Consider the following 14,832-nt stretch of genomic DNA (forward strand, 5'->3'; position numbering starts at 1 on the left):
GTTGCTCTCTGACAAAAATTAAAAATTACAAACCAAAATCGTCTTAAAATTTTAATGCTAACTATTTCTAAGGAACATACTTTGAAATCGCTTAAGAAATACGACCTGTGAGCGATTATTATGAACAGTAAATTCCTATTTCAGACGACTGTGGAGCGGTAACCGCAGCACGCGGTATGCGGCGCTACACAATATTATTTATCATTAACACAAAGAGCGAGCGCAAGAAAGTTGAAAGGGTTTCTGAATCTTAAGCTTATCATTACTTATCATTAATTTAAAATATTTTCAATTCCTTTTGTAGAAGACGGCAAAGTCGGCATTTGTTAATTTAAAAAATGATATAAATTAGCAATAGTATCAAAAAACACGATTTTGAGAATTTTATGTTAATTGCTTTTTTTACCATTCCCTAAAATTTTCATCAATTTTTCTTAAATAGTTTACGAAATAATAATTAGTTAATAAAACGATACACAAATGTTCAATCGCACATTGTAAATAAACAAATGTATTTTTTCAAAAATGTTTATAACGTGACTTAATACTAATGAGTAGGTTATTTTGCAATACCTAGTTTACATTTTTCTTTCAACGTCAAGAATCGTAGGGTCACTTGGGAATTTTCTAGTCCGATAAAACGTGACAACAAAATCATGTTAGGCATAACCAAAAATAAGTTTTCCTTAATTTTATTAAGAATACTACCACTAAAAGTGAAAAATCCACCCTCTGTTATAAGGGTTTGCAAATTTATAATGTTTTTTTTTCATACAACCTTAGATATTTTCGGCCTTGAATTATTTGAAATGGCCTGGAAGAAGTTAAAATGTATATGAGTGATAGAAAAATACCCTTAAATTTTTAAGAATTACCTCTAAGAAAGATATTTTTCTTCTTTACTAGCTCTTAACATCATTTCTCATAAGAAATGTTTAAGGATTATTTCAGAAACATTACTTCAATATTTATAAGTTTAAAAATAATAATTTAAAGACAATTTGAACTCCGTTTTTGGGTCTTTAAACCAACTTTAGTATAAAAAAAGGTTAAATACCGTCTTTTTGCGAGAAGTGCGTAACTGTTTTACTAGGACGTCAGAAAATGAGGTAATTAGGTCAATCAATTCTTATCGAATCAAGGACAGAGAATGGAAAGGAAAGAGATTTTTCTAATATCACAAATGGACAGAACTGCTTTAATTTCCAATGAAGTGTATTAATGTGATAGGTAAATCGATTCGTCTCTGGAGTTAAGGAATCTTTAATATTGTTGCATCAACTTTGAAGTATAGTATGTAAATAAAAAAAACTTTCATGTAAAAACAGGTTTTGCAAATATTATAAAGACATGGTGTCTAATTTCTATGTACCGAATCAACCCCTTAAGAGGGTGTTTTTTACTTTCAGAGATAGTATTCTAAAAAAAATAGGGTAAAATTATTTTCAGTGATGTCTACCATAATTTTACTATCATAGCTTTAAGCCATTTATCATTTGTACAAACAAAACGAAAATTAACACTTTTTTTTGTACCGGGACCAAATTACGTGTTTTCCGTAGACTTTGTCTCGCTGAATGCGAATCCGAAAGCGAAATATTTCTCTCACGTTAATTTTTTTGAAAAAATTGAAGAGAAACGCATTTTTCCCTATTTAAAAAAAAACTTAGAATATTTCTCTAATGAGTAAGTACTCATTTTGATAGAGGTTTGAAATTTAAAATTAATTGAACAGATAACCTTTAATGAAACTGACTAAAAGGACCTATTTGAAATTGAACTAAGTGGAATTAATAGCAAAGTTAGTTTTTGAACTTTTGCAATTTTTTAAACCTCGGAATAAAATTTATATATGACAACTGAAACCGATGACGTGACATAGCTATTTCAAAAATAAAAATTACTTTTATCAAAATATATTTAAGTTTTATTGATTTCATTTTACAATACTCTTATGTTTAACTACCATCTTTCTGGAGTATAAATCAAATTTTTTGATGTCTCGTGAAAACCGGCCAAATGTGTTTTGATTCGTTTTGCTGTGCTCCCCTTCAGTTATGAAAGGGTTAAACTTGGTACCCTTTACAATAAACGAAACAATTTTTTCAAACGCACAGGACATTCAATTTTATTGCTAAAAAGGGCTTCATTCAATGTCCAAAGTTCGACAAAAAAGCTCCATCCCCCTAGATTATTATCCGGTATACACCCCATTTTTTCATTCTTAGAGTTTGAATTGGGGGATGTTCCCTAAGATCTAGGGGGATGAAACTACTTTGAAGGTCTTCCGACACTAAATAAAACCATCTTAAGCAATAATATTTCAGGCCTGAAAGGTAAATAATTTTTTACTCAATGTTTTCCATTCTTAGGGGTTGAATTGGGGTGTATTACAAAAGTCTTAGGGGGATAGAACTTTTTGTAGAATCTGTGTATATCAAATAGAACAATTTAAGCCATAAAATTATAGGTCTGAAAGTTAGGGCGTTTTCGAGCTTTTTTTGTATTGTTTAATACCTTATTTGTAGAAAACGGACTTGCTCCGGAAGAAGATGAAACTTTTTGGGGATCTGTAAACATCAAAAGATCATACTATCAACAGGAAAATTTGAGGTATCGAAATTTGGGCGGTTTTAATGCATTTTTACATTCTCATCATTTATGATTGAGAAAGTTTTAGAATTGTCGGAAATTTGACATCACACTTTTTCAACGGATCTCCATGTTTCGAGACCCCCTGAATCCGAAAATCAAATTTTCACGATGGCGTCTGTCTGTCTATCCGTTCGGCCGTCCGCCCGTAAACACGATAACTCTCCAAAAAATGAACGAATCTAATTAATCTTTGGCACACTTTTTTTAGGCCCTAAAAGAAAGGACGAGTTCGTGAACCAGCCATTTTTGATAAAAATTCAAAAAGTGAGCGCATTTTGAAAATTTTTGACACAACTTTTTTCTGAATTTGAAAATTCTATGCACAGATGTTTATAGTATTAAAAAGAACAAAAAATTTATCCTTATAACTTTTTTCCATAAAAATAAAATTTTCAGAGTTATAGCGTTTTCAAAAATTTTTTAATCAACCGAAAATCAAAATTCGAAACCGAAAAACGCACGGTATGAAAAAAAGTCAATAAAAAAAAACATTTCTTTTTGAAAGCCCTAAAAAATTATCATAACTAATTTTTGGATTTTCTTCAAATATCGAAAATTCAAATTTTGATTGCATAAAAAATAATGGAAAATAAACAAATCCATTTTGTGGACAAACTATGTATGATACGAAAAAAGATGAATTAACAAAAATGGTTATCCCAAAACAGATTTACAATTTCGTTAGGAATCACTTCTTGATAGAACGCGTAATTTTTGTTTTATTCGTGAAAAATAACGTTGAAAAAAAATAAAATAAAAAAAATGTGTGGAAAAACGACGAAAGTTACGAGAAGAAGTCCAACAAAACCTGTTTACAAATTTCTGTCGGAAATCGAGCGCACAGCGCAGTGTCACGATGAGAATGTGTACCTCAAAGCCTACAGAGCTTTGAGAAACTTAATATTTGACTATACTTAATTAAGTAGACAATTTAGAATATGAAGACGCATGTAAATACTGCCACCTAAAAGATATCTTTTTGATAAAGTTTTTCTCAAGCATTCCAAATGCAAAGAATAAATATCCAAGCGCGAAGCACGAGATTCAACCGTCGCGCGGGCAGACTTTTTAATTTATAAAGAATGATTTCGGGTGTTTCCTGGAAGTACCAGGGAATGCATTTTTTTTAAATTTTTGGATATCTAATAGAACTATTTTAAGTGATAAAACAGTGGGCCTGGAAGTTAGAGCAATTTTAACGATTGTCTTAATTCCTAGCTGTAGAATTGGAATGTGTTCCGGAGGAGCTAGGGATATACACTTTTTAACAGAATCATTAAACATTAATTGGAACCATTTACAGCCATACAATTTTAGGTCTCAAAGTTAGGGCGTTATATAGAAGTTTTTTTAGAATTTAATACCTTAAGCTAAGGAGATGCAATTTTTTGGAGATCTTTGGGCATGAAATGATGATACATACTATAAACAGTAACATTTTAAGTCAGAAATATTGAGCGATCTTGATTAATTCTTTAGTTCTTAAGGATTGAATTGGGATATGTTTTAGAGGTCCCAGGAAAATATTTTCCAACCTTAGACATCAAATGTATCCCCTTTCAGTAAAAAAAAATAATAAGAAGCTCTGAGCATGTAGATTTTCTATAAGAAATTAAATTTGCTATTTAATAGGTTTTTTTCATAACAGTGGCCAAATACTAAGAAAAATAAAGAAATTTTGATTTTCAAACTAACTATTCTGGTAGTTTTTTTTCGTCGGATTTTCTTCGTGAATATCCCAGATTGAAGCTCTTGGCATATTGATGAACAATAAAATAATATAATTTGCTACCTTGTATCCTTCTCTTTTTTTTAAAAAAGTGGTTTAACATAACAATAATGTGAACATTGGATTGTTAGACCTCTATGCTCGATACTTTTCGTTCAGTGCAATGTTCTTCATAGGCTCAAATTGCAGATTTTGGCATGTAGAATTGAGATAAAAAATTGTATTTTTATGTTATCTTCACCTACGACAACCCTTCTTAACTGCTTTTTTTAACACCTTTAAGGGTACAAAATAAAAATGTTTCAGAAGAACTAGGGAATGCATTTTTTTCGGGATATTTGGACATCAAGTGTATTTTTAAGATTATTTTCTTATTCGTAGTGTTTGAATTGGGGAGTATTCATATTTATAAACGTTGTGACCTTTAGGCCTATATTACAGTTACAGCTATGCTCGTGTGGAAAAATGTTCTGGCGCTGACCTGGCCCAGACCAGAACGCCAGGTTTCCAGCCCTGGTGCTGACCAGATGGTCTGGCCTGGGCTTGGCCAAAAGTGTAACGTTTTTCCTGGCTAGACCCAGACCAGACTGTCTGGTCAGCCGCTAGACATGGACTGGTCCGCTGCGAGTTATTGGCTCGTGATCCACTAGTTAATAGCTGATCGATTAATGTTTGATCGTTGAGGATCATATCGTCTATGTTAGGAGGATACGCTTTGAGAATATGCTCAAAAAGCAAAACATGATTTCCTAGAAAAATTAAAATATACATGTTTAATATAATCAGTAAAAATTCAAAGTTTGCGTCAAAAATATACTGCCATCAATAAAATCAATCAATTTAATTATCGTTTCTTATACTTATTCTTTTATAATAGATCAAAAGCAGTTTTGTACTTACCATTTATTTAATAACTTAATAAAGATTTGGTACACTTTGAGCCTCCGCTTTTACAGCTAACTTTTGGCTGGATTAATATATTATTAGGAAAATAGTAAGAAACTTTTGACAGTTTTTGACACTTGATCAACAAAATCTAGGACTGTTTCCGATAAGTCGGATCCAAGCAATGAATTACTATTACTTGGGAAAACTTCATTGTTTTAATGACTTGGATACAAAAATTTCACTATAAACTTTTTTAGTTTAAAAATTTGATTATAGGCTCTGTAACTTTTTTGAAATGGAAAAAAAAATTTACTTTATCGAACTTAGATTTTTTTCTTGGCTCGCTGATCAGAGCTAGGCCTGGACCAGACCAGACTCTCTAGATGATAAGAAAGAAAGTCGTGTTTTCATAGTTTCAATTTCTTATTATCCATCATTTTAGATAACCTGTAACTTTTTCAAAATACGTCAAAAAAAAATTTGGTGATGGAACTTAAGATTTTTTTTCTATTGTCTAGCTGACCAGTGCCAAACCTGGGCCAGAATAGACCTTACACACTAGACGATCTAGATCAAGTCAAACCTGATCCAGACTGGCATCAGGCCTGAGCCAAATCAGTTCTTCCAGATTCGACCGTCTGGATAAATCCAGACCTGGCCCAGACCTGTAATCAGACTGCCCGAAAATTTTTCCGCACTGGTGTCTATGCTTTTGTTTGTTAGAATGCTATCTGAATTATTAGAGAATCAGGCTAAAATTTATCTAGGTGAACAACTTTAGCAGGTTCCGCTGAACGCCGAAAGTATCCTTTGTGTTTGAAAAAAAATACAAATGTTTTTAAATTTTCATCAAGATATACTGATGTGAGTGCGGTTTCAACTTATATTCCAAACTGTTCTTACAAAATTGCATTTCGACGTGTCCAAATGACAAATACCTATATCGGAAATACCAAATGAAAAAGTGCTAACTCGCGTGGAGATTTCTGGATGTTTTAAACCCCCATAAAAATGTATTGTTCAAGGCAGATCAGCTCCCTCAAATCTGTACCATCTTTTCATTTGGTCTCCACGAGTTAGCACTTTCACATGTGGTTTCTCCGAGACGGAGAAATTTAAAGTTTTGTACTGTTTTTTGCATTATATTCTTTCTATATAATGTGGTTCTCATTCTGAATTATCAATGTTCTTTTCTGTTAAACTTTCACAGGTGGTGTTGACTTTAGTCTGGATGATTGTTGAGCCTCCAGGTACCCGCCATTGGTACCCAGATCGAAAAGAGGTGATCCTCAAATGCAATATTCAGGACATGAGTTTCCTCTTTTCGCAACTTTACAATGCCACCTTGATCCTCGTATCCACCATCTACGCCGTAAAAACCAGAAAGATTCCGGAAAACTTCAACGAGAGCAAGTTCATCGGATTTACGATGTACACAACATGCATCATTTGGCTCGCTTTCGTGCCGATTTATTTCGGTACTGGGAATGCCCACGAGACACAAATCACCACACTTTGTATAGCTATAAGCTTGAGTGCTTCAGTGACTTTAGTCTGCCTCTATTCTCCTAAAGTTTACATTATCATCTTCCAGCCAGACAAGAATGTTAGGGGTAAAGTGACGTTGGGAGGCAGTACATTCAAGAAACAATGCAGCAGTGCGGGTACTTCCTCGGTTTCCAAGTGTAAGTAGATTTGATAATATTATATATGGGCGTCCGCATGAAAAGAGCCCTTACGGCAGGCTCTAGTTTAGGAGATACTCACGTTTTTCTAATTCTGAGTGAAAATTACTATTTTCGGGTTTGAGAAGGGGATCATATTAAGATCTATACTGAATCTATACACACTATAATCATTTTCCACTCAGATTTGACTAAAACTGGATAGCCGAAAAACTTCATTTTCAAAATTCCCTCACTTTTCCCTGATCATTAATATTCAAAGATCAGCATTTTAATCTCTACCACAAAATATAAATTTTCAATCTAAATGGATAAATTTTTCATCCCGATATACGAAAAACCTCCAAAAATTAAAATTGTAACCCAAAGAGGATGAATTTTTAACTAAATACTTGAATTATTAACAAAATAAATAAATTTTTAACCAAATAGTTGACTATGCAACCTACAAAAATGGATTCGCACAAAAAATGTGAAGCTGTTGCGATTTCAAAGAAAAGAGAGGAACTTTCTTCGAAAACAGTTTAATTTTAAAATATAAAAGATGAATTTTTAAACAAGAATATTAATTTTCTAAAAAAAGACAAATTTTTAATACAATGCATGAAATTTCATACAAATGATGAAATTTTCAACCAAAAAAGATCGATGTTTATACAAAGATGGAAAAGATAGATTTCCAGTAAACTTTGCACCCGAAAGATAAATTTTCTGTAAAATATTTGAATTTTCAAACAAAAAATATAAATCTATAACAAAAAAATTCATTTTTAACCAATTAGTTACATTTTCAACCAAAAAGGAGGAAATTTTAAGTCAAGATTAGTTTTCTACCAAAAAAGACGAATTTTCAACTAAAAGATGTAAATTTTCAACAAAAAATTGAAAACTTACATTTTCATTTTTTTAAATGAGTCTTAATGAATTTTCCACAAAATAGTTAACATTTTCAACCAAAAAATTTCTTTTTAACAAAGTAGTTTAACTTTTAACCAAGTAGTTCAATTTTCAATTTGAAAACAGAAAATTTCAATAAAATAGTTAAACTTTTAACCACATGGATGAATTTTCCACTAAAATTATGTATATGCAACTGGAATAGTTAAATTTTCATTTAAAAAATTAATTTTCAACTTCAAAAAACATTTTTTAAATCAGAGATGGGTTTTTAACTAAAATGATGATACCAATTTTCTAGCATAAAAGTTAAATTTAGAATAAATAATGTAATATTAAATATTTCAACCAAAGAAATTCATTTTGAATAAAAAAATAGTCTAATTAAACTAAAAACTAAATTCCAACAAACCAATAAAATTTGTAACTAAAAAAACGAAAGTTCAACTTTTCTGAATCCGTTTTTTTCAGAATGTTCCGTCTCGCTCAAAAACGAATGCGTCGGTCAAAATTCAAAATTAGTTTAAAAAGTTTTCTTTTGGGGAAACTTCAATAAATCCGTGGGATTACATGAAAGTCGCCTCTATCCGACTATGCAAGTTGCAGAATTGAAATTTAAATTCAAAAATTAAAAATAACGATAGAAATTTTGAAAAAAATCAATAAATTCGTGGATATTAATTAGATTTCAGGTAAAATTTGAAAAAAATATCTACGTTTTAAAAAATTTTATTATATTTTTGGAGTTCCATGGAAGTTAGTTAGAGGTGGTTGATCCAGTCTCAGAACATGAATTTTTTATCAGTGCTAGGAGCTTTTTTAGTAACAGACGACAAATTTAAATTTTTTGAATAATTCTTAACTGCAAAAAATATCTTAAAAGAAATAGAGGGAATAAAGCTTATTGTTTAAAAAGGATTTTGAATAATTAATGTATCCAATATACAAAGCCCTTGGAACTTCAAACATGTGAATCTGAAAAAAAATTTTATTTACTTTAAAATTTTTGCTATTTTTTTTTTGAATTAGAAATAACAGATAAAGTGTTGAATAGCGCTGATCTCTGATTTTTTGTATGCAGTGAAACTCTGATACTGTACAAGTTTTAAGGCTGGCGGTGGTGGCGAACATATCCAGCGCAGCTCCTTTTACTTCAACGTGCGGCGCGGCGTCAATTTTCGGAAGAACTATATCAGGGGGTACTATATCAGAGCTTGATTGTAACTCGTATATTCATATATTCTGATAATCAGTGGACGTTTTCGAGATATTTGATGATAGAGATGAAAATTTCATGCCTTGTCACGAAAAGTTGGAAAGGGGTAGGGGTTCAACTAACATTATTTCTTTGACCAGTCACAGTCTTTCCCGCTCCAATGAAGCTTTGGAAAAGGTGTCCGAGTTTGACGCATATTGTTTCTGTGACCAGTCATACGTCCCACCCCCCTACACTTACTAAAATTCAATAGTGACTTTCTCAGAAACCATTCATCCAAAAAATGAATCTAGAACAAAAAATTTATATTTTGAACGAACCTATAACTTTTATCTGAAAACTTTTTCAAAATTTTCTGTATTTACCGAGATAAATTGGAAAAACCATTACTTTTATGGATTTTCATTGGTTTTCGCCATGGATAATCCAATTTTCGCACATTTACACTACGATTTTTGTAATCAGTGCGTCGAGTATACGGAATTTCAAGGATATCAGAGCTAATCATAGCTATTTGTGATACATGGGCGCAAAATAGGCAATTGCCAAAGAGTAATCAGAGCTGAAGGCAAATGCTTCAATCACACGAGTAGTAATGCCTGTGACTACGTGTATCACATGCTATTTTTTGCAAAACCCACCCGACAAAATTATTTAGCACTTTTTATTTTAACCTTTTTTCAATTAATTTGTGGAATTCTGCGAATTCCATGAATTCCTTGAATCTCATGAATTCCGTGAATTCCATAAAATTCGTTAATTCAACGAATTCCGCCAATTCCGCAAAAATTCCGCGAATTCTATGAATTCGGTTAATTCTAATAATACCGTGAATTCTGTGGATTCCATGAATTTTTCGAATTCTGCAAATTCCACGAATTCCATGGATTCCGTGAATTTCACGAATTCCATGAATTCCGTAAATTTTCTGAATTTAGTAAATTCCATGAATTCTGTGAACTCCCTGAATTCCGTGAATTCGATTAATTCCGTGAATTCCTTAAATGTCATGTATTTATTGAATTTCATGCATTTCTTTAATTCGATAAAATCCATGAATTCACGAATTCCACGCATTCCACAAATTCCACGAATTCCACAAATTCCACGAATTCCATAAATTCCACGTATCCCATGAATTCATGGAATTCCGTGAATTCCATGAATTTATTCCACTTCAATATTCTTTCGCAGTTCCACTTCTATTCTACGTCCCGACAAACACATTTTTTAATGACTATATTTTTATTTTGTCGATGTGCAAATTTACGCCATTATTATTCCCGTATAGTTTGTCGGATTGAAGTACTTTGCATATCATTCAGAGGAATGGAAGTCCTCACTTTAGATGTGGGGGTTGCAAACAAATAGTTTCTTTTTCGGCAGGTGCTAGGCATGAAATTTTCATTATCGTCGTCAAATTCCTCGAAAAATTTCACTATTACGGCAATAATGGATTCAACATAAAATGTCTGTTTTGTTAAGTTCTACAACTTTTGTCAACATTTTTTAAAATAATTTTTAATCTTTCTCGCGAGATAAACTTGAAAGCCCGTGATTTTGTAGTGTTTTTGTGGTTTTCAACATTAAAATGAAATTTGCGCCGAACTTCACTATGATTTTCGTAATCTGAGCGTCAAAATACATGCATGTGGTCCAAAAGTTTTTTTTATCGAATTTTTATGCAAAACGCTCGAAAATTTATTCGAATCCACAAAAAAGTTTACATATTTTAAAAAAATAATATTTAGAGGTGGCGCAAGTCCCATGAAGTTTAACACGTATTTCCCATAAGAAAAAAATACGTTTTTGTCAATTTTAATCAGTATGCAAAATATTAGGTGAATCGAGTTCGAAATTCACCATTTCTCTTGAAAATTAGTCACAGAATGCGAATAAAATATAACTTTTCAAATATCACCCCCATAAGTCTGTTTTATAGGGTCCCAAAAAACCCTCATAAGTCTGTTTTATAGGGTCCCAAAAAACCCCCATAAGTAAAAAAATGGGTTTTTCGAGTTTTTGGCGCTAAATTATGATTTTTTTGCGGTTTTTTAAACTCAGATTGTTTCAAATACATGAAATACTACTTTTTACTGATAATTAGATGTTTATTTAAATTGTTTAAACAATTTATTATTGTTTTTAGCATCATTCTTTTAGGAAAGGGTTAGAAAGTCAAGGTTTTTTCTGCATTTTTCAACTTATTTTCAACGTTTCAGTTAGAGCGAGGTAATAATCAATTAAAGTTAACAAAAATAATTGTTTAAACAATTTGTTATTAATTGTAACAATATTCTCTTAGAATAATGCTACAAAGTTGCGGTTTTTTCTGAAATTATCAACTTTTTGACCACTTTACACTTAAAGTAAGTAATTATTTTATTTTATTTAGCAAAAATAATTGTTTAAACAAATTGTTAATGTTAATAGCTATCTTCTTCTGGATTAATACTACATATTTAAGGTTTTTTCCTGAAATTTTAAACTTTTTATCACTTTTCAATTAGAGTGAAGTAATAATTAATTCATGTTACCGAAATAATTGTTTAAGCAATTTATTATCATTGCGAATAATATTTTCTTTGCTTAATGATAGAAACTTTTTGGTTTTTTCTGCAATTTTTAACTTTTCGCCCCCTTTTCACTTGAAGTGAGTTTATATTTAATTTAAGTTGACCAAAATAATTGTTTGAACAAATTATTATCGTTTATAGCTATCTCATCTTAGATCAGTGCTAAAAAGTTGCGGTTTTTTCTGAAATGTTTAACTTTGCTTTACCTTTTTAGTTGTGAAAAAATAATAAATAAACATTAGAGAGAATCATATTTTAAATAGTATTGTATTGTTTTAAGTAAATTATTTTTGCTCTTTTCCCAATACTAAAAAATATTAATTAAAACAAAAAAGCTATTATACAAAAGAGACAAAAACAAAGAATGGAATAATTAAAAGTAAAAAAGAAAGAGATTGTTTAAAATATGATTCTCTCTGATGTTTATTTATTATTTGTTCACAGCTAAAAAGGTAAATCAAAGTTAAACATTTCGGGAAAATCACAATTTCTATCACTTATCTAAGAGAAAATGGTTATAAACAATAATAAATTGTTTGAATAAGCATGTTTGTTAACTCGCATTAATTATTACCTCACTAAGTGAAAAGTGGGCAAAAAGTTGAAAATTTCAGAAAAAACCGCAACTTTCTATCACTAAGCAAAGATAATATTATTAGCAATAATAGTAAATTGTTTAAACAATTGTTTCGTTAACTTGAATTGATTATCACTTCATTCTAATTGAAAAATGATAAAAAGTTCAAAATTTCAGGAAAAAACCGCAACTATGTAGTATTAATCTAGAAGAAGATAGCTATAAACAATAATAATTTGTTAAAACAATTATTTTTCCTAAATTAAATAAAATAATTACTCACTTTGAGTGAAAAGTGGACAAAAAGTTGTAAATTTAAAAAAACCCGCAACTTTCTAGCATTATTCTAAGAGAATATTGTTATGAATAATAACAAATTTTTCAAACAATTATTTTTGTAAACGTTAATTGATTATTACCTCGCTCTAACTGAAACGTTGAAAATAAGTTGAAAAATTCAGAAAAAACCTTGACTTTATAACCCTTTTCTAAGAGAAAGTTGCTAAAAACAATAATAAATTGTTTAAACAATGTAAATAAACATTTAATTATCAGTATAAAGTAGTATTCCCTGCATTTGAAACAATCTGCGTTAAAAAACCGCAAAAAAATCATAATTAGCGCCAAGAACTCGAAAAACCCATTTTTTCACTTATGGGGTTTTTTTGTGACCCTATAAAACGGACTTATGGGGGTGATATTTCAAAAGTAATATTTTATTCGCATTTTGTGTTTAATTGTGAAGAGAAATGATGAATTTTGAACTTGATTCACCTAATATTGAGAATTCTGAATAAAATTTACAAAAACGTCTTTTTTTCTTATGGGAAATACGTGTTAACCTTCATGAGGCTTGCGCCACCTCTAAATATTATTAAAAAAAAAATGGGTTTATTTTTTTGTGGATTCGAAAAAAAATTTCTAATGCATTTTTGGACCACCCTAATATATATTTTTATTTTTATATATTTTTTTATACAGAGTATAAAAAAAATCGAAGGGGAATCCAATTCGAAACTACACCCGAAACATTTAAATAGAACGTTTTAGAGGTAAAACAGTAAAAAAATGTGAAGATTAAATGTATTTTTTAATTAATTCGTATATATATTAAAATATAAATGATACTTATTCGTAAAAATTCAATAAATATTCAGAGGATACAAAACTTTTTTACGAAGTAACTTTTGCTTTAGTAAGGCGAAAGATTACTCTTCATTCTCTCAAATCTTAATAACCAAAAGTGAAATGTAACTGCTCAATTATTTAATGCATATTTCGTTTATCAGTTTATAATACTTCTAAAATATTTACGTAATAAAAATTTAACGAAATTGGCTACCCATCTAATTGGTAGTGGTCAGCAATTTACAGTGACCTGTAGATTATCACGTTCTACCAATTTTCCTTTGTCCCCTTCTCACACCTGATACCAAATGAAGTTATACGCTAACGCTCTCCAGGGGGTTATAAAATTATATTATCACAGAGCCCCCCGATATATATTGCAATAAAAAGCTACGGTTGCCAAAAAGTGGAAAATATTGTCCCGATTAAAAAAAAAGAAAATACCTGAGTGCTTTATTTCAAATTACTTTTCTTGGTAGTTTCCTTTATGACCATTTTTGCTCATAAATAAGAAATTAGAAAAATTCACTAAATAATAGTTAGACGTTAAAATAAGTTTGAGCTTATGAAGACCATTCTTAAACACCGACAAAATGTTTCTACCCCCAAACCTCTAACTGTACGTAATATATGGTTTCCAGAAATAATACGCTGCTGAAGTTTTCAAGGTTTACAAAAAAGAAATTTACAAATAAATTTTTTTGCGTGAGACTTAAAATTCATTCGCCTAGCACTTCTGGAACATACCCCAATGAAACCTCTATAAGAAGCGAAAGTCAAAAGATACGCAACAAACTTTCTTCCCTTAACTCTTTCGGAATATCCTCGTTTCCAACCCCCAAGATAATAAAAACCAGAAAAAAATTCCAAAAAATAACCTAACTTCCATATGTAAAATTTTATGCTTTAGAATATTGCCATATGCCAAAAAAAGTTTAATTCAAATATCTCTTCTAGATCGCCCTCGTTTTCAACCCCCAAGATAATAAAAAAGCCCTAACTTTCAGACCTAAAATTGTATGCTTTAAAATGGTTCCATTTGATGTCCAAAGATAACTAAAAAAGTCTCATTCCCCTATCTCTTACAGTACACCCTCGTTTTCAGAACCCAAGATAATAAAAAATGGAAAAAAATTTTCTCGCGCATAAAATTTTTTTGTGAGTTCGTTTTTTGTAAATGTTGCAAACTTTAGCGAAATAAAATAATAAGATAAGGGACTTGAAAACAGTGGACTATTTTTGTATTATTATATATTATATTATATTGTTATTATATTATATATTTATATTATTATTTTTGCACTTCAAGACTTTTAGATATCGGGCAGAATACATCAAGTGTTCCCACCTAAAGTTAGTATTGTTTTTTTTCGGATTATCCGATTGAATTTTTATTAAAGTGTTTTGGAAAGCTGAGGTAAAATTTATGAAGTGAGCACAGCATTTTTCATAATTTCATGTATAATAAAAATAGTGTAATG

The 14,832-nt window shown here is 30.4% G+C and overlaps 1 protein-coding gene across 1 annotated transcript in view; it reads left to right on the forward strand.

Moving 5' to 3' along the window:
* Nucleotides 1–14,832, forward strand: part of LOC117175258 (metabotropic glutamate receptor) — a 57,636-nt gene that overhangs the window by 30,160 nt on the left and 12,644 nt on the right. Inside the window, exon 4 of the mRNA XM_033364953.1 lies at nt 6,483–6,957. Coding sequence (XP_033220844.1) covers nt 6,483–6,957 — 475 coding nt within the window. The remainder of the gene's footprint in view (nt 1–6,482; nt 6,958–14,832) is intronic.

This window comes from Belonocnema kinseyi, chromosome 6 (assembly GCF_010883055.1).
Source record: "Belonocnema kinseyi isolate 2016_QV_RU_SX_M_011 chromosome 6, B_treatae_v1, whole genome shotgun sequence".
Classification (NCBI taxonomy): domain Eukaryota; kingdom Metazoa; phylum Arthropoda; class Insecta; order Hymenoptera; family Cynipidae; genus Belonocnema; species Belonocnema kinseyi.